This window comes from Oncorhynchus keta, chromosome 25, assembly GCF_023373465.1.
Source record: "Oncorhynchus keta strain PuntledgeMale-10-30-2019 chromosome 25, Oket_V2, whole genome shotgun sequence".
Taxonomy (NCBI): domain Eukaryota; kingdom Metazoa; phylum Chordata; class Actinopteri; order Salmoniformes; family Salmonidae; genus Oncorhynchus; species Oncorhynchus keta.
In genome coordinates, this window is record NC_068445.1 from 16286477 (window position 1) to 16313422 (window position 26946).

Sequence of the window (26946 nt, forward strand, 5' to 3'; positions counted from 1 at the left end):
AATGCACAAGAATGAAACATGGGTTGGTGAGAAGACGGCCAATGCAATGAGGAAAACATGCTGGTAAGGATGGGAACTTACTCTGGAGAAAGACTCTTCTGGAAGGCAGAGGGTTGATCTGAAAAGGCGGGGAAGGGTGAAAAGGTCAAACAATGGCACATGTAAAATAAACAAATAGATGGGATGAAAAGGAACGCTGTCAACTGAAATACACTGAGTATACATTTCACCGGGGCATGGACTCTACAAGTTGTTGAAAGCGTTCCACAGGGATGCTGGCCCATGTTGACTTCAATGCTTCCCACAGTTGTGTCAAGTTGGCTGGATGTCCTTTGGGCAGCGGACCATTCTTGATACACACGGGAAACTGTATAGTGTGATAAAACCCAGCAGCATTGCAGTTCTTGACACAAACCAGTGTGCCTGTCACCTGCTACCATACCCCGTTCAAAGGTGCTTAAATCTTTTGTCTTTCCCATTCACCCTCTGAATGGCACACACACAATCCATGTCTCAATTCTCTCAAGCTTAAAAATCCTTCTTCTTCCTTCCCTTCCTCTACACTGAATGAAGTGGATTTAAGTGACATCAATAAGGGATCATAGCTTTCACCTGGATTCACCTGGTCAGTCTGTCATTGGAAGAGCAGGTGTCCTTAATATTTGTATACTCAGTGTAGATTAGCATGCATAGGAACCACTTGACAGTTACAAAGAGTTGATCCAGTCACCAAGGCGTTGGAACTCCAGCTGAGTAGGCTTTGAAAATACTCTCTTAAAGATAACCTCTAATAAAACAAAAGCTTGAAATTCTCTGTTTTAGTATCAGAAAAATGTTAGGATGCAACAGTCTTTACCATCTCTCCTCTTCCTGCGCCGATGGGCTCTTCTGTGACTCATAACACAGGCTGTCACCAAGGAGAGGATGATTGCCACGAACAGGAAGCACACTCCACCCAACACACCAGCCAATAGGGGCTCAGGGACAAACTCCAAGACGCCTGGCTGGACAGGGTACATCTCCATCCCTGCAACCATACCAGGCACAGTGTCTGAGTAATGCACTACCAACAGCGTAGACAGCCATGCTTTTGGCTAACAATGGGAAATACCTACGCAATACATTTATCAACATAACGACAAGTGTCATGACCATTGATTATTATCAAGCACAATTGATATACTTGCTACATAATGTTTAGGACTGTTTAGTCTAGGCTTGATGAACCCAAACAGTGTTTCTATCATGCAGTTGATGATACTAACCTGTGGTGTTCACATTGACAGACTCGCTGGGCTCACTCAGTAGTTTGTTACTGCGAGACATCAATCTCAGATCATAAATGCAGTCCTGAGAGGGGAGAAGGACAAGTGTTCAGTAGACACAATTCTGGGCAACGTATCTGAAATCACATTAGAGCTTGGAGGTCATAGCCTTCAGATTACAGTTCATTACACCTCATTTATCAAATAGTCAGTGTCTTCATTCATTCTGCCAAGGTCCAAAATGATCATCGCCTCTCACCCTCAGTAATCCTTGCACCAGTAGTTCACTCTGGTTGGTCTTCACAGCACTGTTGAGAATGACCCATTGGCCTCTGTCCCTCCGAGCCTGGAGGACATACCCCGTGAGTAGTGTGGCCTGAGACTCAGGAGGATACCACTGCAGGACAATCCCCAGCACTGTCCGATTGGCTGACAGGAACAAGGGAGGGTTGAGAGTTGGTAGACTGGTCACCACTGTCGGTGGATATGTTGGCAGGGCTGTGGAGGTGAGACAAGATAAGATCAGACTTGTACATAGAGTAAAAATGTAGATAAATGTCCAATACAGACAAATTAAAGAGTACTTTGTAATTTAAAATTTGTACTGACCCTGAGTCCTGACAGAGGTAATTTCACTGAAGGGTCCAGAGCCCAGTTTGTTCTGAGAAAGGACACTGAACTGGTAGCTGGTGCCAGCCAGCAGCCCTGTCACCAACAAGTGAGACTTGGAAGTGGGCACAGAGATAGATCCCCACTCATGTTTCCCTCTGGAGGTCTGCTTGACCCTGGGGGCAAAAGGGAGGAACAGAGAGATTCAACCACCATGTTCCAGAGAGCAGTGTTGAGTTGAGTCTCATTCGGATAAACATTGAGATGAGTTACTAACCAGACAGTAAACTTCTGGGTGTATCCTCCATCAAAGCCAGGTTCCCAGGACACATTGGCCTGGTTCATCCCAGTACTGACTGATACAGATGAGGCAGCATGAGGGCTGGTGCCTGGGAGAAAGATGAGGAGAACAATGAGAATAGACCAGCAGAACTGTACGTAAATATAGTATAGCATGTCTTGTACCATGTTGCTCCATGCAGTTGGCACTCACCCAGCACCAAGACCACAGTGGCAGTGCCAACGGTGGCCACACGGTTGGTGGCGAGGCACTCCCAGCCCCCCTGATGATCTTTGCTGAGAGGCTTCAAGAGGAGGGAGCCATTGGACAGAACAGTGTACGGGGAGCGAGGAATGGGACCAACCTACAAATGAAAGGGACAAGATGTAGAGATTAGCGTAAGTAGAGAGATAGAGAGAGGGCTATGATGTCTGGGGTTCCTTCAGCAATGTCTATCAGGGACACCTCACCTTGCTCCATGTGATATTGGGAGAGGGGTTTCCATCAGCTTCACAGGGGATGACCAGCTCCCCGCCCACCTCCTGCATGTACTCAGCACGAGGGGACACCGAGAATGAGGGTGGGTCCTGCAGAAGGAGAGAGTTTTAAGTCCATATACTCTCAGAAATGTTTTCCCTGGGGTACAAAAATATCAAAATACGCATAACCTTCAGAGGTACATATGCAGTATACCAAACATTAGGAACACCTTCCTAATAATGTGTTCCCCCCTTTGCTCTCAGAACAGCCTCAATTCGTCAGGGCATGGACTCTACAAGGTGTCGAAAGCGTTCCACAGGGATGCTGGCCCATGTTGACTCCGCTTCCCACAGTTGTGTCAAGTTGGCTGGATGTGCTTTTGGTGGTGGACCATTCTTAATATACTGTTGAAACTGTTGAGCGTGAAAAAGGGAGCAGTGCTGCAGTTCTTGACACAAACCGATGCATCTGGCACCTATTACCATACCCGGTTCAAAGGCACTTCATCTGATGCAGCACTCCACACTTAACCAGCATAACTACCACAGCATTCTGCAGCGATATGCCATCCCATCTAATTTGCGCTTAGTGGGACTATCAATTGTTTTTCAACAGGTCAATGACCCAACACACCTCCAGGCTGTGTAAGGGCTATTTGACCAAGAAGGAGAGTGATAGAGTGCTGCATCAGATGACCCGGCCTCCACAATCACCCGACCTCAACACAATTGGTTTGGGATTAGTTGGACCGCAGAGTGAAGGAAAAGCAGCCAACAAGTGCTCAGCATATGTGGGAACACCTTCAAGAGTGTTGGGAAAGCATTCCAGGTGAAGCTGGTTAAGAGAATGCCAAGAGTGTGCAAAGCTGTCATCAAGGCAAAGGGTTTTAAGAATCTGAAATATAAAATATATTTGGATTTGTTTAACTTTTTTGGTTACTACAAGATTCCATATGTGCTATTTCATAGTTTTGATGTCTTCACTATTATTCTACAATGCAGAAAATAGTAAAAATAAAGAAAAACCCTGGAATAAGTAGGTGTGTCCAATCTTTTGACTGGTACTGTATATATATTTCCTGAGCTTTCTTATATCTCCTAGATATAGGACAGACATGTCAAACCCTTACTGCTTATGATAGATGTTTTACTGTCTTTTTGCCATTTCTGAATGTGTTATTCAATTCAATGGCTTAGTAGTAAAGGCCACTTTCGAAATTATATCAAATCGTTTTTAAATATATTTGATTTATAAATCTAAATCAAATAGCTAAATAATTCACCTTCTTAAAACAATTACATGTGTTAGCTTAGTAGTACGAACAGGAAGGATACAACTATGTACCTATAACTAATGGTACCTTACAGGGTACCTACAGTGACAAGCGTTTGTAACCCTTTAAGTACAATTCGGGAACCTTTTTTTTGCGTACACATTTACAGGTAGCACTGTAATCCATAACTAGGGAACAGAGGCCTGGGGTACAGCCTTACCTGCAGGATAACCTTAGTGGGTTCAGACTGACCCATGGTCCCGTAGCTGTTATAGGCAGTACAGGTGTACATACCCACTGCATTGTCATTAGCTGTGGCTATAAACACAGAGCCCTCGGCGTTCACCAACCAGCCAGGGAACTGAGCAGGCAAAGACAGAAGGAGAAAAAACAAATATGAATTACAACAGAGATTAATGGTGGATATACTGTGTGATAGGATTCATGTTGCCCTGATTGCCTACATTGTCAAGGTTTAAATTGTTCCCATCTTTGGTCCAGTTGACAAAGATCATGGGGGGCTCAGCCTGGACTGGGCAGAAGATGACTCCTCCCATGCCTGTAGGTAGATACGTCTCCCTGGGCATCCGGCCCACCCTGGCAGGGTCTAAGAGAGACAGAGGAAGTAGATATAGTAAGTCACTCTCCCAGAGATGGACTAAAACACACAAGCCAGGAAATCAAGGCATGCATAGCCATAGTCAACCACAATTCTTACGTTTGACTTTGAGGTGTGCTGAGGCAGAGGGTGAGGTCATCAGCCCATTGGTTGGTATACAGGTGTAATTCCCAGTGTCCTCTGGGACAAGACTAGGGATGAGGAGTGTGCCGTCCACTAGGATCTTCACACGTGTCTTAAGATACCTGAGGACAAAACACACACATCACAACCCGGCCTTGAGTTAGTATCTTCTTAGTTGCATTATGCACCACTGTCTAGGGATTACCTGTGGTGACAATGCTACTACCGGTATTTAACTGACTTAGTAACAATCCAATTAACCTGAATTGTAGTGCCAATGGCTTTGTAAGATCACATGGAATCAATGCTTGAAAACATAAATGCACCACATAAGAAAAAAGGGTTCCAAAAGTTATTCAGCTGTCCCCAAAGGAGAACCCTTTTTGCTTCCAGGTAGAACCGGTTTTGGTTTCAGGCAGAACACGTTTGGGTTCTATTCAGAACCCTCTGTTGAAATGGTTCTACCTAGAACCAAAAGGGTTCTAGCTGGAAGCAAAAAGTGTTCTTCAAAGGGTTTTCCTATGGGGACAGGCAAAGAACCCTTTAAGAACCTAGACAGCACCTTTTTTCTAAAGAGTGCAGTATGATTCTCACATATCCCTGTAGCTACTATAGTTTGTGTTATTTGTGTGTGTTTGTGTTGTAGTCAACTCACTCTATATGGTAGACATTCTGTCCCTGTTTCCACCACTCATAGGTGAGGTTGGAGGGATAGGCCTCAGCTTGGCACTGTAGAACTGCATCCTGGGATATGTTGAGGGTGGTGTCCTCTGGGGCGATAATGATGAGTGGAGGACCTATTTTGAATTTGAGAGATTTTCAGTTACTGCATGTGCTATTATCTGGCTGTAAAACAAGTGATTCAACTGATTAACCTTAATGATACAGTTATTCTCATGCCAAATAACAGCTTCACAATCAGATCACGATTTGATGTGACAAGGGCAGTGCATTTATAGACCATACACCACTAGATGGCAGTATGACAGTAGCTCTGATCTGCACTCTATTACCTATTAGAGAGATTCCCGCATTTGTTTTTCTGCTGCTCATTAAAGGACAAATCCACTCAAAGACTATCTTCTGGTCTGTTTTCATTAGTCCACTGTTGATACAGTCCCAAAATGTTTTGCATGTCAGCAGTTTTCAAGAATTTGGACGTTCAAAAAGCAAAGTGTCACTTGCCACATCATCATATGATGCAAAACGTATCATTGTGATGATGTGGCAAGTTACATTTTTGTCGCCTTCACGTGCTCTTCGGAACTAAGAAACTCAGACATTTCTGACTTGATAACTGGTTTAAAATAATCAATTGTACATTTATTTAAGTTAACTGCCTTGTTCAGGGACATAACAATTTTTACCATGTCAGCTCAGGGATTCGAACCAGCAACCTTTCAGTTACTTGCCCAACGCTCTAACCACTAGGCTACCTGCCGCTATAACTGCTACGTTGCAACTGTGTTGCAGTTATACACAAGTCGCCTACACGTAGCTGTCTTTTGGGCACCCGAGTGGCGCAGCAGTCTAAGGCATTGCATCTCAGCGCTAGAGGTGTCACGACAGACCCTGGTTCATTTCCAGGCTGTATCACAATAGCCTGGAAACGGAGTCCCATAGGGCGGCACATAATTGGCCCAGAGTCGTCCGGGTTAGGGTTTGGCCGGGGTAGGCCGTCATTGTAAATAAGAATTTGTTCTTAACTGACTTACCTAGAACAAAAATCTAGTTGGAAATGTTTCCGCGTTCTGACTAGTACGTGAATACGGCATTAGCTTCTTGAAAATCCTATATATTGAAAACTTGACTGCTGACATGCTAAACATTTTGGGACTATATCAACAGTGGACTAATGAAATAAATATGAATATTTTTCCTTTAAGAAAAAACTAAGATTTGAGTCTTGGGGGTGTGGTTCGATGTGGCTGTTATGTTCACTTTATCATACCCTGGCAGTTATAGAGTTGTTTTTCACTCTTGAGGCATGGTAACAACAAAACAGCCACTACCACCTCCTCAAAATAGTCAGAATTAATCTCAAATTAATCAAGAAATCTGTCTATTTTACATCTAGCTAAGGTGTTTGGTGCAGTATTTCTCAAGTAAACATGTTTGCATGAAAAACTAGACTATAACCAGAGTGTGCATCTGTCTGGCAGTGTTTCATAGCGTATCATGTTACAAAACAGGTCGTGACCTTGGGACTATAAGGTTTTATCTACACAAAGCATAGTTCTGAGATATTGAGCATCACATCCCAGATCTCAGAACAGTTTTGTAGTGAATGCTTCTTTCATAACCCATTAAGGTCCTCACCATAAAGGTACCTAGAGTGCAGAGTATCAAAATCCTGAAACATTTTAGTGGGTTGCAAAAGCAGTTAAAACCGTATGGCTCTGAAATGTCAATCTGGGTTTGGCCATAATGTTCTATCTGACACTTCTGAATTAGACATGTTCTGTTTTTAAGAAAACTGTTATTTTCATACATAAATGATAGAATAACACGATTTTACCAAGATAGAGTCAGAAAACATCATCAAATACATTAATAAATGTATTATGATCATCTGACCAACTACTGTCATCACTGAACAACGATGTGACAACATCATTTACTTTAAGATTACTGACAGTGTTGTTTTTTTTGTTTGCGTGTCATTATTGCTGGTTAGACTAGCCTAGACCATACTTAGAGTGAGATGGCAAAGACATACAGTATGTTTTGATTGGTCCATCTGTATTTGTTCAGGCTTGTTATTGGATTGCACATAGAACATTGGGTTTATGCTGATATAACTTTTTGATAGCCTAGCGGTTAATAGCGTTGGGTCAGTAACCGAAAGGTTGCGCTAACTGAGCTGAAGTGTCAGCAGAGGGAAGACCTTTCTGCCTCTCCCAGATTGTTAAAAAATAGTCAGACTCTGACCTTTGACCTGCAGCTGGGTAGTATGGGTCAGATTCCCTTCCGAGTTGGACACCTGACATTTATACATTCCTGATGTCTCTCTGGTGACGGTGACCAAAGACAAGGTGCCATTGAGCACCTGAGCGAGAGAGAGAGTGAGAGAGAGATTGGAGATGCTTTAAATCACAACCAACAACTTCATCCAACAACAGCAAACATGTTTTTATTTTTTATTTTTTTTACATACCTCCATCTTTTCATGTTTCTCAATTGGGGTCTCATCTTTATGCCAGATAACAGTTGGTCGAGGATTGCCATGAGCACCACAGCTGAGGGCCAGGGAATCCCCTTGCAAGACTTCTACAAAGGTAGGCGGAGTCTTGATAAACACAGGTGGGGCTGTAATAGAGGAACAATTGATGATCTTTAAACAAATATATCACAATTAGCTAGCTAATTAATTAACTAATGTGTAACAATTAGATAACTAATGGCAAACTATGAATTCTGTTATTGCTACATCTGTAAGCTAGTCATGGCCTTTGTGCATTACTTGGATGTAACACAATACTTGCCCTGATGATATCCTATTTGATGCATGAAGGAGGCAGGAGACAAATGGAAAGAAAGAAAGGTAGAGGTAGATAGTAAATTGGAGTGGCATGTGTTTTGACATGAGTGTGGATGGGAAAGACAGAATAGGAAAAGGAGAGAAGGAGAGAGTGACAGTAGGGGAGAGATGATCCAGGACTGCAACACAAACTGCAACACACATCACTGTTTTCCCTTTAGCCTCCACTATCCTGGTGAGGTCACATGCACTGTGTCTACGTCCCCTGTGGCTCCTAACAGACACTCCTGTGTCAACGTCATCCCACAGTGAACAGCAGAACCAGACAAGGACGAGACGTGAGCACTGTGTAAAACACTGAGCATTATGCAACAACAGCTCACACACCGCAATAAGACTCCATATGAAGATAAACAGGAGAGGGACTGTCATGCTCCAGCCTCATGCTGAGGATATTTTAAAGGGAAAACATTGATGGTTGTAAGCAGCTGGAGGATTTCCTGTCCTGTAAGCGCTAGTCCAGTTCCTCTGACTGCCACAGAGTCCCACTGAGCTGCACCTGTGATGGAGAGAAAGGTCCAGGTGCCGTTGCGGAACTCGTCTGTGGTGCGGTCCAGGAGCAGGATGTGACACTCGAACCAGCCCTCGTCCTCCAGGCTCAGCTCCTCCACCAGCAGCGAGGCCCCCCGGGTCAGAGACACACGGCCTGGGCACAGAGAGAGACAGGGAGCCACCAGGGTCAGAACACACAACCAGACTATCAGAGTCAGCACATGCAGACAGAGGGCTTACCAAGCAGAGGACACAGGCATCCAGTGTCACAAAAGGCCACAGTCAAAGTCCAACCTCTTGGGTTTTCAGCTCGGTTCAAGAGGACATTAACTATGCTGTCCCATAACGTTTGCTGTTAGTATCAAATATTCAATTATGCATTACATCCATTCCCAAAGAGGTTTGGACTCAGGGCTTTTTGGTCTGCTGAATGGAATGAGAAGAATGGCAGGGAGATAATAGAATTTCAAGAGAAGCCAGAGACCTTGGGTTTGGGGAAGTAGAAACACATGATTCACTTGTGACAAGTAAAGCAAGATTATAGTTGAGGAAGCTTTACTATGTTATTTAGAGCTCCTGTTGTTTACAATAGGAAGAGTGCAGAAGGCAGGTTGGTACCAAGATCAACAGAAAGAGAGAAGCTCCTATCAATGTCAAAATGTCAAGATTTCTTATGAAATGTACCACCTGTTTTTGTTTATCGTGGAGGAGCATATGGCAGAGAGAAACAAACACTGGAGAGCGGAAGACACTCTCTCTAGTCTCTCTATTTCTCACTCGCACCCCTCTCTTTTTCTTTCAACTTTGAAACATGATCTCGTGGTTGCCTGGTGACTGAAGCCTGGTTTTCAGGGTACCCACCCTTTTATTCTGTCTCTCAATTATTATTATTTTTTCTCCCAAATGCAGAGGATGTGTATAGTACAGTACATCAGGGGAAAACACATGCACTTAGCAGGCAACTGCCAAGCAGTTTGAAAATAAACAGAGCAGTTACAGAGAAACCTCATGCATCCCCCTCATGAGAACAAAACAAATGTAGGACCTACCCAATCAGTTACTCATAACTGTAATAACGTGTGTAGCTTTATATGAGCAGAGGAGAAAGTGCATGGCTTCCAAAAACAGGAAATAGACTTAAGGTTCGGGGAAGGGTTAGCTAACATCCTAAGTAGTTGCAAAGTTGCTAATCAGCTAAAATGCTAATGTTGTCTGTGATGAAATTTGAACACGCAACCTTTGGGTTGCTAGATGTTCGCGTTATACACCCATTCACCCTGACCAACCACCCTACTTCCATTTTTGCCTGACCATACTAAACATAACATATCATACTAATTTGAGTGTCCTGGATTTTCATGTACTATGTTACTTCTAGTCTATGAGACCAGGCTGAGCAATAGTATAGGGAAATTATCAGACCACAACAGTTCACCTGACACAAGACTGAATCCAAAAGTTACTTGATTTTATGTACTTTTCACAGCATTTGTCAATGATGAAATCTGAAAATACTCTAGATACATTCAGTAACATAATACAAATATTAATTGTAATTTTGGAGTAGGTGCAAGATAAGAAAAAACAATTACGAGGGTTTGAGTGAAAGGTCTAACTGGTGTCTCCATCATTAACACTGTTGTTGTTGACGCAATCCAAAAATGTTCCATTATAAATCGCAATCTGGATCAGGTGGGCATCGTGTTCTATTGCCAACATGGCTAGCTAAGTTATAAAATACGATCTTACAGTGTTAGGCTTTCAAAATGCACTTCAGAGAAACATAGTCTCATTCTGTTCAGGATAACCCGGGGTATAACGCATGTCATCCTGTAACTAACAGACTCATTCTGTTCAGGATAACCCAGGGTATAACGCATGTCATCCTGTAACTAACAGACTCATTCTGTTCAGGATAACCCAGGGTATAACGCATGTCATCCTGTAACTAACAGACTCATTCTGTTCAGGATAACCCAGGGTATAACGCATGTCATCCTGTAACTAACAGACTCATTCTGTTCAGGATAACCCAGGGTATAACGCATGTCATCCTGTAACTAACAGACTCATTCTGTTCAGGATAACCCAGGGTATAACGCATGTCATCCTTGTAACTGTGGATCAAACATAGAGATCAACGGCTCATCTTTCAGAACACATTGACTTCTCTCAATTTACAGCATTTCCCTCACTCAGACAACAACAAATGTGCAAAAGTAGCCCAATTAGCGGAAGGGATGGGGGCATCTTCTTGTCGGGCGCGGTGCTCAAATTACAGCTGTCAGTCAAAAAGCACACAGCGCTGTGATGCGGAGAACCTGAGCTCTGATATCATGTATAGCATGTTACTGTATAACCACTGCATTCCAACTTAGGCGCTTATCAATGACAAAAATCTGCCATTTTCAATCCGTATATGGGATGACAGTGGCTGTGAGTGGAAAGGGCGACACATATTTTTCAAGGTGAAAAAGTTGAACCAATTAACCCTGACAAGGAATATGATTTGGTCTGATAAATGCTTAGGCTTTATGGGCCTCTGTAGTAAGCAATTATAATAGATAACCAATCGAACTCTAGAGCCTACAGAATCTGGATAAAAGACTGTAGGCACCTTGTACACTAAATCCTATGATTGACAACACAATGTGTAAAAAGCCCCTATTTGAAACCTGGTCTGTTCATTGAATAACAATGAGAATAGAAACGGAGTAGCACCCTCATCATTGAATCTTTTCACCACACAATCTTGTAGTTCAGCTACTGCGGTCATCTCTCCAGGGTGTTGTATGACAGAGATTTATTGAATTTATGTCAACCTTAAAATGATGCCAAAACACGTCAGAGGAAAACCCAATAGCAACCCTATTCAGCTTTCCAGGATGTTTTCCCTTCAGACAGCAGTGAACAGAGGTAGCCTTGTGATTAATTATGCACCCACAGGGTGCAGGGTGAAACACCACACTGTATTTAAAAAGGAATTACAGTGACTAACAATTGACCCCACATTCCTGGCTGGGGCTGTTGCTTTGGTTAATAGTAAGGTTTGCTTGCCGAGGTAGGGATTGACCTGCTTAAACACAGACCCAACCCTTACTGGGCGGCGTTCAGTTTGTGCTTCCATAAAAAGGTCCCTTTAATCCCAGGTCAGTGTTACCAGGAGAATTGACAGAGCACTCAGAGAGAGGAAATGTGTGCTGAAATGATAACAGGTGTATGAAAGACTTCATCCACTGGCTGATATCTCAAACTGAGGGATCCTCCCTGAGCTGCCTATTTCCTATGTAGGCTTTTCCCCAAACAGCAATAAAATGTATTCTACACCTAGTGAGTGAACTGGAGGAAAAACACTTTTATGTGCAACACCATACAGACTCTCTCTCACACCACATCCCTGTGTGGCTAAATATTGCGGGATATTTTAAGTTCATTAAGATTTCCAGCACCTCTAAGAATGATTAAGAAACAAACACAAACCATGGAATTTTTAATGGTTAATTAAATCCAAATGCATGTGAGTGCTAGTGTGTAGTGCCAACTGGCTTACCAATGGGGAATTTCTCATTTGACCATCAAACATTTAACCATTTCTTGCTCCCCTCCTGCCTGTCCATCACTACAAAGGGACTGCAACCCCCCTTCCCACACCACCCCTCGTAATTCTCTCAGGTTACCATAGTGATGAAACCAAGAATACCCCAGGCTGGGCGTTTAGATTTGAATTCAGTTGCTGTAGCAACGGGGAGCGACGGCGGCAAAACACAGGGAAGGGAGGGTCGATCACAGGGGTTTGTGCCTGGGATTTGAAAGAGGACACGTGGAAGAAAGCATGTTTGTATTTAAAGATGGGTAAATGGCTTGTGACTGATAAAACAGTATGACATGGAGAGAGAGTGAGGGGAAAAAGAGAGTGAGAGAGAGAAAAGCTTGTTTTCGTTTGAATCTGTGGTCAGACAATAGCCCTTGACTTAGAGTGACAAATGCAGTTCAATTTGAATTTGAATATTTATTTTCTAGCCATGGTTAAAATTGCTTCCATTCATAAAAAAACTATTAGGATAAGATACAAATAAATATGTGCCCTGTCAATGATTGCTTTTGTTAAGATGGACAGACAGGTCTCTATCACATTGTTTAAAATATGTTCCAAATTTAAACTGTCGAGAATTTCCAATCCATCCCAACTCAAAAAAAAAATATGGGGATCTGAATACTCATCAAAGATGACCAAGTATTGATCAAAACGGTTAAGTGTCCCATCGCTGCATTCCACAAGGAATACAATGAGAGGTTATGAAGAGGTTATGGAGGGAATTTTGATCAATAATTCACCGACTGCTACCAATGAGTGAGAGACCTCTATGACCTCAGTGAGCCTGCAACACTCCAGCAGAGACATTGATCACTCCCCCTTCGTCTGCATTAGCACAATGTCTAGAGGTCCTATACACTAGTCTTTATTCAACACAGAGGCAGAGAAACAATAGATGCTGCTTTCTCCTGTCTGTTCTCCTTACTCTTTTTCCACCCCCAGATATCACATGATGGCTCCATTCTACCTTAAAATGAGCTGCTATTCTGGCTGGTGTGCAGTGAAGGGTGCAAAATGGAAACACTATAATCCACCCGCATCTCTAAAACGTACCACCCTCTTCACATTAGCCAGAGTCAGGTTCTCCCCCACTGGGTGGCAGGTTAAAAATCACTCAACTCTTTTTGAGCTACACCGCTCACTGCACTGCCAGAGAACTGGCTAGCCTGTAATAATAATAATAATAATAATATAATAATATATGCCATTTAGCTGACGCTTTTATCCAAAGCGACTTACAGTCATGTGTGCATACATTCTACGTATGGGTGGTCCCGGGAATCGAACCCACTACCCTGGCGTTACAAGCGCCATGCAGTCTACCAACTGAGCCACAGAAGGACCACAGAGAACTCACATGTGCATGAACATATACACATGGTGATTTCTAAGTCATGTTTTAGTAAGTGTCAAATACAGTGTTGTTAAAAACAGCGATGACACACTGACATGCTTTCGTGCTCTGTCACAGACCATGGTTGACTAGATTGCATGTTCTCTTGATTCATGCAATGGCAGGTACTGTACTCTGACAACCGTTTTTATGTAACCATGGCCTGGGGCCTTTAATATACAAGGACTCTCTCTGTGGTGTACTGCATTGTGTTTAAAATCACTGTGGTCCCCATGCTTACTTCATTGAAACTAGTGTTAAAATCATATTCATTTTACCCACATAATTCCAGTGACCTTGCAGTGCTAGCTGTGCCACTAGATATTCTGGGTTCGAGTCCAGGCTCTGTCACAGCCGCCCAAAACTGGAAGACCCATGGGGCGGTGCACAATTGGTCCAGCGTCGTCCGGGTTAGGGGAGGGTTTGGCCGGCAGGGATGTCCTTGTCCCATCGTGCACTAGTGACTCCTCTGGCGGGCCGGGCGCAGTGCACGCTGACACGGTCGCCATGTGTACTGAGTTTCCTCCGTGCAGCTGGCTCCCGAGTAAAGTGGGCATTGTGTCAAGAAGCAGTGTGGCTTGGTTGGGTTGTGTTTCGGGGGAAGCATGGCTCACGACCTTTGCCTCTCCCGAGTCCGTTACGGGATTTGCAGCGATGAAACAAGACTGTAACTACCAATTGGATACCATGAAATTGGGGAGAAAAAAGGGTAAAAAAAATCGAATTAACAAAAAAATGGAATGTTGTAATCCGCGGAGATATACAGAATTTCATATGCTACAATCACAGTGGCACCTATGGAGGAAGACAGATCATTCTGAGAGGCCTCAGTTCTGTTGTTCTTTGTCAGTTCCGTATGTGGCAGAGGTGCATTGTGGGATGTGTTTTGATTTGAATACAATCATAAGTCTGGGGCTGGACCCCAGCCCCTGGCAGCCCACCCCTCCCTTCCTCCAAAATGTCTCTCTTCAATCCTCCTCTCCCCTAATCACTTTAACCCTCTTATGAATAGCTCTTTGTCAAACGATTACAGGTAACTCTGTCCCTCACTCTCTGTCCGACTGCGTTAACCCCTGCTCACATGTTCAAGCCACTGCTTGACACATCCAAACTTCAGCACTCAGACAACTCGGCCAACTTCAGCATGACCTGCCATTGCATGAATCAAGAGACCATGCAATCTAGTCAACCATGGTCTGTGACAGAGCATGAAAGCATGTCAGTGTGTCATCGCTGTTTTTAACAACACTGTATTTGACACTTACTAAAACATGACTTAGAAATCACCATGTGTATATGTTCATGCACATGTGAGTTCTCTCATAATCCCTTCTGTATTCCACACATGATGTGCTGGTAAATGATTCACAGTTAGTAAAACATGACTTAGAAATCACCATGTGTATATGTTCATGCACATGTGAGTTCTCTCATAATCCCTTCTGTATTCCACACATGATGTGTTGGTAAATGATTCACAGTTAGATTGACTTTCCAAAATATATGCAGCATTTTTGGGGGCTCATTCAGGCAAGTCCAACCTCTTTACTTGCAAACTAACATGATGCATCAGTTTAAACCTTTTTAAGTGAATTCTACATAATAAATCAAGCCTTTCAGCGGTGTGTAATAACACACATGTTAAGTTTAACTTATAGCCCTATCCTCCGGTCTCAGGTCTGGGATAAGGTAGAAGGTCCCAGGAAGTGTTTGGGCCTTAGAGAAGGCTTTCATACAAAAGCTCCCAGGCAGCACAATACTGGGTCTGATCTCTTTCCCCCTGCTCTGATCCCAGTCCCATGGGACACACCTACAGCGTTGTGAGATGAAGAAACAGAGCCTTTGTCTTGATGGACCACCTCAGAGCTGGAGAACATGCCGCAACCTCACTTTACCCCAACCTACATGGACAAATGACCTCGACTAACCTGTACCCCCGCACATTGACTCGGTACCGGTACCCCCTGTACATAGCCTCATTATTGTTATTTTATTGTGTTCCTTATTTTTATCTTTTATTTTTACTTTAGTTTATTTAGTCAATATTTTCTTAACTCTATTTTCTTAAAACTGCATTGTTGGTCAATTAAGGGCTTGTAAGTAAGCATTTCACGGTAAGGTTTACACCTGTTGTATTCGGCACATGTGACAAATAACATTTGATTTGATGAGCTCCACGGGTCCAGCCTGCTTTCTTCTCTTATTGTGTCACTGTTTGGCAAACGTCTCCCTGGTCCAGTTTCAGCAGAAATGCAGGCTGCAGCTGGATCATGTGGATCGGCGTCAGCTGCCACCTATGTTCTGGTTTAGGTGGTCAAATACGGTTATGTTTACTAATGAAAATGTAAATTCCAAATAAGATTTGTGTTGGAACAAGGCTCATTTATTGAGGTTCTTTAATGTGTGTATTTGTAAAAAGGTGAAACAAAGCTATGACTCCCCCAGCGTTTAGGGCTCACACTGAGACCGAGTAATGGGTGCCTGCTGGGCTGAGTCGGGGGTTTTTGCTGCTGTCGTTCAACCCCCTCCACACTGTCTCCACTCATTTACTTCAGCAGAGAGGACACAATTGATCTGCCCTTTTTTAGAGTAAGTGCCTCTGACAGGGCATCCAGTGCAGGGAGACTCACAGGCCAGCTTGGACTAAACATTTCCTCAACAAGCACAACTCGAACAGACTTCACCAGTCAAGTTGACTGCACATTCAGTCACTATTTATTTGTCTGTTCCTCTGTTTTGTCAGGTGATTGATGTTCAGTTCTCCAGGGTATGTTTAGAAAATAGACACGGAGGAAGAAGGATGTGATACTGGGAAGCCTCCTTCAAAAGGGTTTCTGATTCCCTCCAGAAATAAGAGATTTGCAGAGCAGCCTGTACAAGTAATCTGTCTGTGTTTCAGAGGGATTGGCTTCTAATGGGGTCAACAGAAGAACATTACTCTGTTGCACAGACACAGACATAGACACAGCAAGCACTCCTCAAGCACTCACTGTCATCAGAAATACACCTGATATCCTACCGGAACAACTGGACATTAAATGCATGGCAATATTATGTCCTCATCCAAGATAATGCTTCCTCTCATTCTTGCATGTGACATTTTTAGGTTGGGTGATGGCATCAGGGCAAGATTGCACATGAGAGACAGAGATGACAGAACAGTCTTATAGGCTCTCAATAACGTTTAACAACAGTGAGTCATTTCTTCCCCTTACTAAAAAGGTGTTCTTGTTTGTCCCTGAGCATAGACTGCTTGAGACAAAGACCAGGAAGTGGTTGTGTTTCATACTGTCTAGTGAGATGGGGCTGTGGTTAAATCCCAAAACATTTTAATTTGAGGGTAGAATATATTAGATCTGCAGTGCTGATACGCTTCACATGTTGCCATCTGCCTCCAGAGGAAGGGGAGCTGAGAGGATATGTGGGAGACAGGGGTTAAGCGGAGCCCAGACACACAGAGAGGGAGAATATCCCTCATCAAAGCTAAGTAACAAACCGTTAGACTGTTGTTGCATCTTTTCTGTTGGTTTTACCCCCATAGATTCAGTGATGAATTCTGGGTCATGGAGCATCACATGATAGCCCTAAAACAATAACACTGTTAATGGCCTATCTATGGGTGGGTCAGACAGACTGCCAGACATCTGTTGGCCAGTGCTCTCCAGGCCATTCCTGAGTGGTCAGAGTCTGGTGTGTGTCCAGTGCATGCCAGGGTCCATTTGATCTTCAGTGTGATAGCTGAATGTATCTAGTGATTGTTTTTAAATGCAAACAAACTCTAGGTGGACTTGAAAAGCTTCCTGCCAGTTCAGTGACCTAGATGAGAGGGTATGGGATTTTGGAGTATTGGCATGGGCTCTGTCAGAGGACGTGGGGTGGGGTGGGGGTGGGGGGGGGGTGACATAGCCTTTGTCTTATTTCTCAGAGAAACAATGACTAGATTATGGTACTCAATGAAAGAGAACTCTAATATTCCATATGCTTCATCCATCCTCCTTACAGCTAAACAAGGTCACCCCTCTGAATACCAAGAACAAACTGTCATCAGACCACCAGCCCCCACCTCAGCCAAGCCTGTCTCAATTTAACCCCACTCTCTTCAATCCATACTCCACTTGCACTCACATAAACACACACACACACAGACACACACAGACACACATCCACACACAGCCCCGCCTGTCATCCCACCCCCCTGACTAACATATTTCCGTCCTCGCCTAGTCCCTGTCCCAGCACCCTGCCCTACCACACACACACACAGACACAGACACAGACACAGACACAGACACAGACACACACACACACACACACACACACACACACACACACACACACACACACACACACACACACACACACACACACACACACACACACACACACACACACACACACACACACAGTCTAATTACAGGGCTCTTAATTGATTACCTATTTGTAGTATTCTCACCACTGAAACCTTCCAGCATTCAAAAATACCAGTGTAGCCTCCATCCCCATCCCAACTCAAAAAAAATCAGCTGTACTTAAAGCACATTCCCAGCCAGCTCCTCGTCAGGGGAAACGAAGGATGAAAGGAAGGTAATTGAAAGTTGTTTTAAGACAATGCAACCTTATTGCACGCAATCTCTTCAGATATAATCAGATGCAGTTGTCAGGTCCTTCTCTTCACTCCTTTGAGATACCACAACTGCTATCGTCGGGTCTAGGTAATTGAGGTTAAACTCTCCTTTGTCCTTTTCCCATACCCTGCACTGTAAAAAAAGCAGTAAAAACACTGGGCTGTTGTGTGCTGGCAAATGGCTCCCAATAAACAAACAGGACAAAAGATTCAATTGCACCAGGACTCTGGAAGTGAGAACCAAAAGGTTCACATGCTCAGTCATGGTGTATAACTGCAATTACCACAATGCCTTTCCTGTGCATTGCGTAATTTGATAAAAGCAGTGCTAAGACATAGATCTGGGACAAGAGGACTCACCCTTGTAGTTGGGATGCACGCGTGGTGCGTACACTCCGAATTTGATGAGGATGGGCACATTGTATCCCAGGCGAACCCACTCCACCACGTGCAGTGGGAACAGGTTTGGGGTGGTGGCTCCTGTAGAAGGGGGGGTAAGACTGCAACTGAGCTCTGCAGTCCCCCCAACCCTGGCTCGTACCACCGCCTCCACACCCTGGGATGTACCTGAGGAGGAAGCACACAGGTAACACACAGGTAACAATACCATGGAGGAAGGCTGAGCATGACTGGTGAATCTGCAGTAAAACATGCTGATATCTGAACGGTCAACACCCACAACATAAATCAATATTTAACATCCATAAGCTATGTGGATCTGTTCCACATAGGTTTGAGTGTCATGCAGAACCAGATAAACTTTAAGTGTTTTTCTAAATGCATTCAGTGGAATTTCTGGTTACACATTCCAGGATGATATTGAGTAAATATTCAATAAATCTTAGTAGGCCTACGGGGAAAGAGACAAGAGTAGATAACATAAACACACATTTAAGTGTGAATAAATATTCATGAGTTGGATGCCAGCCTGAATATCTCCAGAGTATGCTCTGTTTAAAACAGGCACACAGAGGCCATGTAAAACAATGGTACTCCATTTGGTGACAAGATCACTAGGCTGCAACCAGCTCTGTAGACATGCTGCAATCTCATTAACGACACTTGGGCCAGAGCCTGTGTTGTGTTGTATCTGCACCTTGTTTAGCCTGGTGATTAAGTACTAATCTCAAAGGGCTTACCTGTAGTCTTTTTATCGAGCAAAACACGACAGCGAAGGTACAACACTACAGAGACTACAGACCCCTCTGCGCAATCAATATATGCATTGTACAATATGCTGAGTTTCCCTGTACTTGCGCAGGAAACAGCTGTGAAAGAGCAGTAGCCAATTGCATGTTTGTGTTTGAGTCTGTTATTAAAGAATGTGAAACAATGTTGTGTCTGTTTGCTGCTTTTCATTAAATCATGTATGGCTATTTTTTTAGGCTAGGACCTAAAATAAATGTGTTAATATGGGTAGAATATTAGTCTTGCCTATTAGCCTACGGACATTTGATCAGTTATGGAAATATTCAGTCCATGCAAAAATATAAGAATCTAGTAAAAGGCCAACATATTTTTCAATAAAATTGAGTATTTGTCACATGACTATAGAAATGGAAACAGTGTGGTTTTAGAGACTCAAAGTAACAGTAGCCTACTCTATGATTAAATGGACTGCAGTCAATATGTTTTCTGGGCTCACACCATCATTATCATTATCATTAGGCACTTCGCATAATTCAAATTCCATCAAGTCACATGCACAATTCGATCGCCCGTCATTCATTAATTGTCATCAGTAAGGAGAGACACATTGGGTCTAACAACACCATATATTTAGGACTATGATGTAATACTTCTTCGTCATGAAATGTCATAACCAGTCCATTTTGTTAATAAGCCCACTAGGCGACTCATTTGTTTTATGTCCTGAATAATGCTAAGGCTGTTGGGCAATAGCAATTGGCCTACACAATTGTGCACAGTGGACTAGGTGTTGATGGGTTATCTCCAATTTAACTGGAGTATACAACTATATCCCAGACAATGCTCGGATTCAGATCCGAAAGGTGATGAACGGCCTAAAGGAGAGAAGCCTGGAGACCCAGGAAGAAACCGACCAAGTTGTGGACCGTGGTACACACGGTTTGTGCTTATTTGGGGAGAAAATACATTCTTTCAGTGGCGACCCGTCATTCAGGGCAGGTGGGGCAGAGCCCCTAATTTTTTGCAAAAAAAGAAGCAAACAAACAAAAACCATTTGGGGGGGGCTTGCCTGTTTTGCATGTTATTTTGGCATTAATACGTGTCACATATCAGTTTGCAAACAATGTAAAAAATTATGTATTTAAGCCGCATACTATCCGTGTACAAACATGGTCTCTTTTTGTTTTCTTGAGTAAGGCAGCTCCAAAATGCAGGTGTTCCAGCCGAGCTCAGTGCTCTCTGTGGTGGTGGGGCAAGCCAACAGAAAATACAGAGCAATGATTGGCTCAGTGTTCTATCACTCATGGGAACACTACGTCACCACCAAGTCTCAGGGTAGAGCTAGAAAATTCTAGCCCCTTGGGTGCTGCCATAGAGTTACATTAGAAGTGTCCGTCCAAGAAGGCTCAAGGTCATTGGCCACAGATAAAATGACGTCAAATCACATTATATGTACAGTAGCTTTGATTGGACTGATCATGTCAACATCATACTTTCAAAATCTTACCTAGCAGTCATCATCATGAATCAAGTCAATAATCTACTGGCAAATCCTTTTTAATCCTTCCGTCATCGGAAGAGAAATAATGAAGAGAAATTATAGATAAAATGTATGGGTATCGGCCATTGGACATAAACATTACAAAACATGTTGGAAATGGCAAATTCCACAATGTAAGTGTCTTCACTGACATTTTCAACATGTCCCTGATTGAGTCTGCAATACCAACATGTTTCAAGCAGACCACCATAGTCCCTGTGCCCAAGAATACTAAAGTAACCTGCCTAAATGACTACCGACCCGTAGCACTCACGTCTGGAGCCATGAAATATTTTGAAAAGCTGGTCATGGCTCACATCAACACCATTATCCCAGAAACCTTAGACCCACTCCAATTTGCATACCGCCCCAACAGATCCACAGATGATGCTATCTCTATTGCACTCCACACTGCCCTTTCACACCTGGACAAAAGGAACACCTATGTGAGAATGCTATTCATTGCTATTCATTGCACCGTGTGGTGCAAGAAGAACAACCTCTCCCTCAACGTGATCAAGACAAAGGAGATGATTGTGGACTACAGGAAAAGGAGGACTGAGCACACCCCAATTCTCATCGACGGGGCTGTAGTGGAGCAGGTTGAGAGCTTCATGTTCCTTGGCTTCCACATCACCAACAAACTAACATGGTCCAAGCACACCAAGACAGTCATGAAGAGGGCACGAAAAAACCTATTCCCCCTCAGGAGACTAAAAAGATTTGGCATGGGTCTTCAGATCCTTCAGATCCTCAAAAGGTTTTACATTTGCACCATCGAGAGCATCCTGACGAGTTGCATCACTGCCTGGTATGGCAACTGCTCAGCCTCCAACTTTAAGCACTACAGAGGGTAGTGCGTATGGCCCTACAGGCATCCAGGACCTCTATACCAGGCGGTGTCATAGGAAGGGCCTAAAAATTGTCAAATACTCCAGCCACCCTAGTAATAGACTGTTCTCTCTGCTACCGAGTGGCAAGCGGTACCAGAGTGCCAAGTCTACGTCCAAGAGGCTTCTAAACAGCTTCTACCCCCACGCCATGAGACTCCTGAATATCTTATCAAATGGCTACCTAGACTATTTGCATTGCCCCCCCCACGCTGCTGCTACTCTCCGTTATTATCTATGCATAGTCACTTTAATAACTCTACCTACATGTATATATTACCTCAATTACCTTGACACATTGACTCTGTACCGGTAACCCCTGTATATAGCCCCACTATTGTTATTTACTAGTCTCATCTCTTACTTTTTTGGGGGGTATTCTCTTAAAACTGTATTGTTGGTTAATGGTTTGTATAAATAAGCATTTCACTGTAAAGTCTACACCTGTTGTATTCAGGGCATGTGACAAATAAAATGTTATTTGATTTTAATATTTGATTTGATTTGAGTGGTTTGGAAGGAATCCGTGTAGCTAACTGCAAGCATCGCAAAGCCATTATTAGCTTGTTACTCAGTGGAGTAGCTGTGTGGTCTAAGTCTAAGAATAGTGGTTTATTTTCCTAGTTTAAAATGATAAACGTTCAAAATTGGCCATGCTGTCAATGAAGCACAATTTGTGCCCCGCTCAAAACAGCTGTTAACTGCTAAATCTTACTTTAGTGAGTTCAAGACAATTGGGAACTCGTGAAAAATGAGCTACGACTGGGAAAGTATGTTTTAAACTTTCACTGAACTCAGAATTGTAAATTCGGAACTCTGGCCTCTTTCTATAGCTACGACCTGAAGATCACTGACATTATCATGATTCAACCTTTTTTTCAGAGTTCCCAGTTGTCTTGAAAGCACCATAAATCCAGAGAATGCCAGACTTTTTATTTTTTATTTATTTTTTTATTTCACCTTATTTCACCTATTTCACCTATTTAACCAGGTAGGCTAGTTGAGAACAAGTTCTCATTTGCAACTGCGACCTGGCCAAGATAAAGCATAGCAGTGTGAACAGACAACACAGAGTTACACATGGAGTAAAAAATTAACAAGTCAATAACACAGTAGGAAAAAAAGTCTATATACATTGTGAGCAAAAGGCATGAGGTAGGCGAATAATTACAATTTTGCAGATTAACACTGGAGTGATAAATGATCAGATGGTCATGTACAGGTAGAGATATTGGTGTGCAAAAGAGCAGAAAAGTAAATAAATAAAAACAGTATGGGGATGAGGTAGGTTAAAATGGGTGGGCTATTTGCCGATAGACTATGTACAGCTGCAGCGATCGCTTAGCTGCTCAGATAGCAGATGTTTGAAGTTGGTGAGGGAGATAAAAGTCTCCAACTTCAGCGATTTTTGCAATTCGTTCCAGTCACAGGCAGCAGAGAACTGGAACGAAAGGCGGCCAAATGAGGTGTTGGCTTTATGGATGATCAGTGAGATACACCTGCTGGAGCGCGTGCTACGGATGGGTGTTGCCATCGTGACCAGTGAACTGAGATAAGGCGGAGCTTTACCTAGCATTGACTTGTAGATGACCTGGAGCCAGTGGGTCTGGCGACGAATATGTAGTGAGGGCCAGCCGACTAGAGCATACAAGTCGCAGTGGTGGGTGGTATAAGGTGCTTTAGTGACAAAACAGATGGCACTGTGATAAACTGCATCCAGTTTGCTGAGTAGAGTGTTGGAAGCAATTTTGTAGATGACATCGCCGAAGTCGAGGATCGGTAGGATAGTCAGTTTTACTAGGGTAAGTTTGGCGGCGTGAGTGAAGGAGGTTTTGTTGCGGAATAGAAAGCCGACTCTTGATTTGATGACAAAATGTGACTGCCGCGCCACCTTCCTGTTCAAGTGGGCACAGCACAACAAGGTGAGTCCAAAAAATGTCTAGTATGCTTCTGCATAAATTATGTAATATGCCAGGAAGATATGTATACTGTAGCTAAGAAAGTAATAAGTGTATGTTGAGTAGTAAACTGTTAGTAGCCAATGTGCCTCACCCTAATAATTTGGTCTATTTTCACCTCTTAATTTCGCCTACTGTTCTGACTTGGTGGTGCACATGTAGCCTATAACCTGTTTTTGAGAAATGTAGTCTTTGAATATTGTAAGAGCTTTCATTGTCTGCTTATATACCCCCTTTATTTATCCTACGGTTCTGATTTGGTGTACAGGGAGAACACTGTAAGAACGGCCCATGTTCTGAATTCTGTTGCTGTACATTTCAAAAGTGCTGAACAAATAGTTATATTGACTACGTCCGTCCTAGCTCGCTCATTAATGTCTTAATCGAAATTACGGATTGCCTCTTATCCGCTTGTCATCCCCTTATGCCATAATTTGTACATCTCAATTGTCAGTAGAAACCACACTTGCTTCAACAAATGTGGTTTCTACTGACAATTGAGATGTACAAACTATGGCATAAGGGGATGACAAGCGGATAAGAGGCAATCCGTAATTTCGATTAAGACATTAATGAGCGAGCTAGGACGGATGTTCAAGTTTTTTTAAAGGCAGTAAATGAGGCTGAATGAACTGTTTCGCTCCCAGACAAGGCTCCGCTGATAGCCAGGTGTAGCAGTGGTAATGTGTTGGGACTGCTGTTGGGACTCTGCTGTTGGGACAGCTTTATGTAGGCCCTAACAGTTTGTGTGCACCGTTTTTCACTGTTATAGTGCAAATAATGTAATGTTTAATGTTGTGTAATGGATTTGCTGGCATGCATCCCAAATAAAATGTTTTTGCCCCACCAAGATTTCCATGCTAAAATCGCCAGTGCAGTCTTTAAAACGAAAACACATTGTAGAAAACTAGAAAAAAGACCTAGATATAGTATAGGCTGTTTTTAGCCTTCAGCCTTTATATAAACATATGAATTCATTTATATACAATTTTCTGCCCATATGAACACATGCATATGCAATATTTATATTCATACATGAATTAAATGAAAAGCAGTAAACATAAACATTGCTTCACAACCTTTAATAACAGACTCATAAACACAATCACGCAATTGGCTACAGCTCGCTTCACAGCTTCCCAGGGAAATTCAAGGCATTGTATGCCTCACGCGGACAAAAGAGTAGTGGAAGGAGTTCGCTTCTGCTGCACTGTTCTCTTTAAAATACAACACGTTGCGGCAGTGCTTTGCTCAAAAGGGGACACTCCCTGATAGATGGTAGGGTAGCAGGCCCCTCACCCCTCCCTCCCGATCCACAACCCCCTGGGGTCCACACATGGCCTCGCTCCACTAAACTCCCCTCCCCCTAGAAGCGTGCTTTTTGGATGGGACCAGTATAAATCCCAGATTAATCTAAATCCACACCATCAGATGTATTTTGTACATTCGGATTTCACCCCATTCCCTTGTACACACTTGTGTCTAGACCCCCCGACCCCCTCCTCATCACTTTCCCCAATCTATGTCACATGTACATAGTGGCTGATGTCAGAGACTTATCAGTATGATGCTTTGAATCATATGTTCTAGGGAGTGCATTCAGAAACGTCCACCAACCAGTACATGAGAGCCAAGGCCTTGGACTCTTTGCCATTACATAAGTGTCCACGTAAACAAGGAATGTAAAGAGAGTGGTATAAACTCCAGAGGAAAGGACATTGGTAATTAAGGGTGGAAAGGGATGAAGAGAGACAGAAACGGCGAGAGGCAGATAGCGAATTGAATGAGAGGATTTCTCTAGAGGCACATTTTATATGATTTACAGTACATAACTTCACGATATTGATTTACCATTGTAATAGAAATGTATGAAGTGAATTACTTGGGTAGCTCGGAGAGCAATGTAGGTGTAAGGAGAGAAACCAATAAAATGTTACGAGCATAGCAAATGCACTGTGCAGTATTATACTTACGCAGCAGACAGAGGGCAACAGCAGTGGTGACACCCAGAAGCCACAGCCTCTCCAATCCCATCGCCGTCCCTCACACTGCTTTACATATCTCCCAACCTGAAAACACAGAAACACACACATTCAAATCAAACCTCTGACATAAAGTAACACACAGCCTTCAATACTGTACAAGGACATTCCCACTGCATCTGGCATCAGACAAGACCAAGGTAATCCTCCAAGTTAACATCAACCCTAAAGTATTTCATAATCCCTACTTCAAACTGTATTCCAGTCTGTTGACGGTTTGATGACTGACTGTATTCTGTAAAAAGTCTTTGCTCACTGCAAAATTGGATGTCTGATTTGTGATTTGGATTTGGATTAAGGGAAACGTGCTTATTCAAACTAGCTTTGGGAGTGAAAATATATTGATGTGTATGTGTGTGTATGAGTTTGTGTGTATCGCCATTAGACAGACCTGTGGGTGTCCCTGTCACTGATATGGTCAAAAAGATGAACCTTCTGCCTGTGATTTGCCCAGCTCATACTGTATTTCTTGTCTCAAGCTAACTGGGCTAACAGCTTTAGACAGGTGACACATGCAAGAGGAAAACATCAGGGACATCTCTGTTTATCTCGTCATCCCAACCCCAGTCTAATGGTCAATGCACTTTCAATGCATATTTACTCTCGTGTTTCAATATATATAAAAAACAAAAACATTTCCAGTATTCGAGAAGAGAACGCTGTAAATTCCATGAATGTCATTTCTATCTCTGACATTGTGCATTATTGCACCGACCCACTGAATGTGAACCGGATATTACTGTAACCAGACTGCTCAATAATCCTCTTCCTAGAAAGAAGAATGGATGGGGCCTGACAATACAAAGGGTCAATAAAGCTCTGAAAACTGAATCTGTGTTGCACTGTCTGGCCCATGATGTGTTAAGGTAGCAGCATACAGCTTAAAATCATCTACAGTTTAAGCTTTCACCTTTCCTCCACACACACATATACACTGTATCCTCCCGCACACGCAATTCAGAGTCACTAATACCAGCTTATCACTAGTGTAAGTTAATTACACTAATAGAAGGAGGCCATTTTTAGAAAGCTAGGAAGTATAATAGCAACAGATATGCCAACTCAACTCACGT

General features: G+C 43.0%; 1 protein-coding gene across 2 annotated transcripts in view; it reads right to left on the minus strand.

Annotated features, from left to right (window-relative positions):
• The window catches only part of LOC118358293 (protein turtle homolog A-like), a 43330-nt gene that overhangs the window by 6640 nt on the left and 9744 nt on the right, over positions 1-26946 (minus strand). For both annotated transcript variants that reach the window (XM_035735938.2, XM_035735937.2), the window contains exons 2-18: positions 25805-25900; positions 18655-18861; positions 8690-8836; positions 7807-7958; positions 7581-7698; positions 5305-5446; positions 4626-4771; positions 4372-4514; positions 4128-4268; positions 2625-2741; positions 2368-2518; positions 2152-2263; positions 1875-2050; positions 1525-1763; positions 1266-1350; positions 857-1027; positions 82-118 (exon numbers count right to left, since the gene is read on the minus strand). In XM_035735938.2, coding sequence (XP_035591831.2) covers positions 82-118; positions 857-1027; positions 1266-1350; positions 1525-1763; positions 1875-2050; positions 2152-2263; positions 2368-2518; positions 2625-2741; positions 4128-4268; positions 4372-4514; positions 4626-4771; positions 5305-5446; positions 7581-7698; positions 7807-7958; positions 8690-8836; positions 18655-18861; positions 25805-25865 — 2345 coding nt within the window. In that variant the 5' untranslated portion in view covers positions 25866-25900. The remainder of the gene's footprint in view (positions 1-81; positions 119-856; positions 1028-1265; positions 1351-1524; positions 1764-1874; positions 2051-2151; positions 2264-2367; positions 2519-2624; positions 2742-4127; positions 4269-4371; positions 4515-4625; positions 4772-5304; positions 5447-7580; positions 7699-7806; positions 7959-8689; positions 8837-18654; positions 18862-25804; positions 25901-26946) is intronic.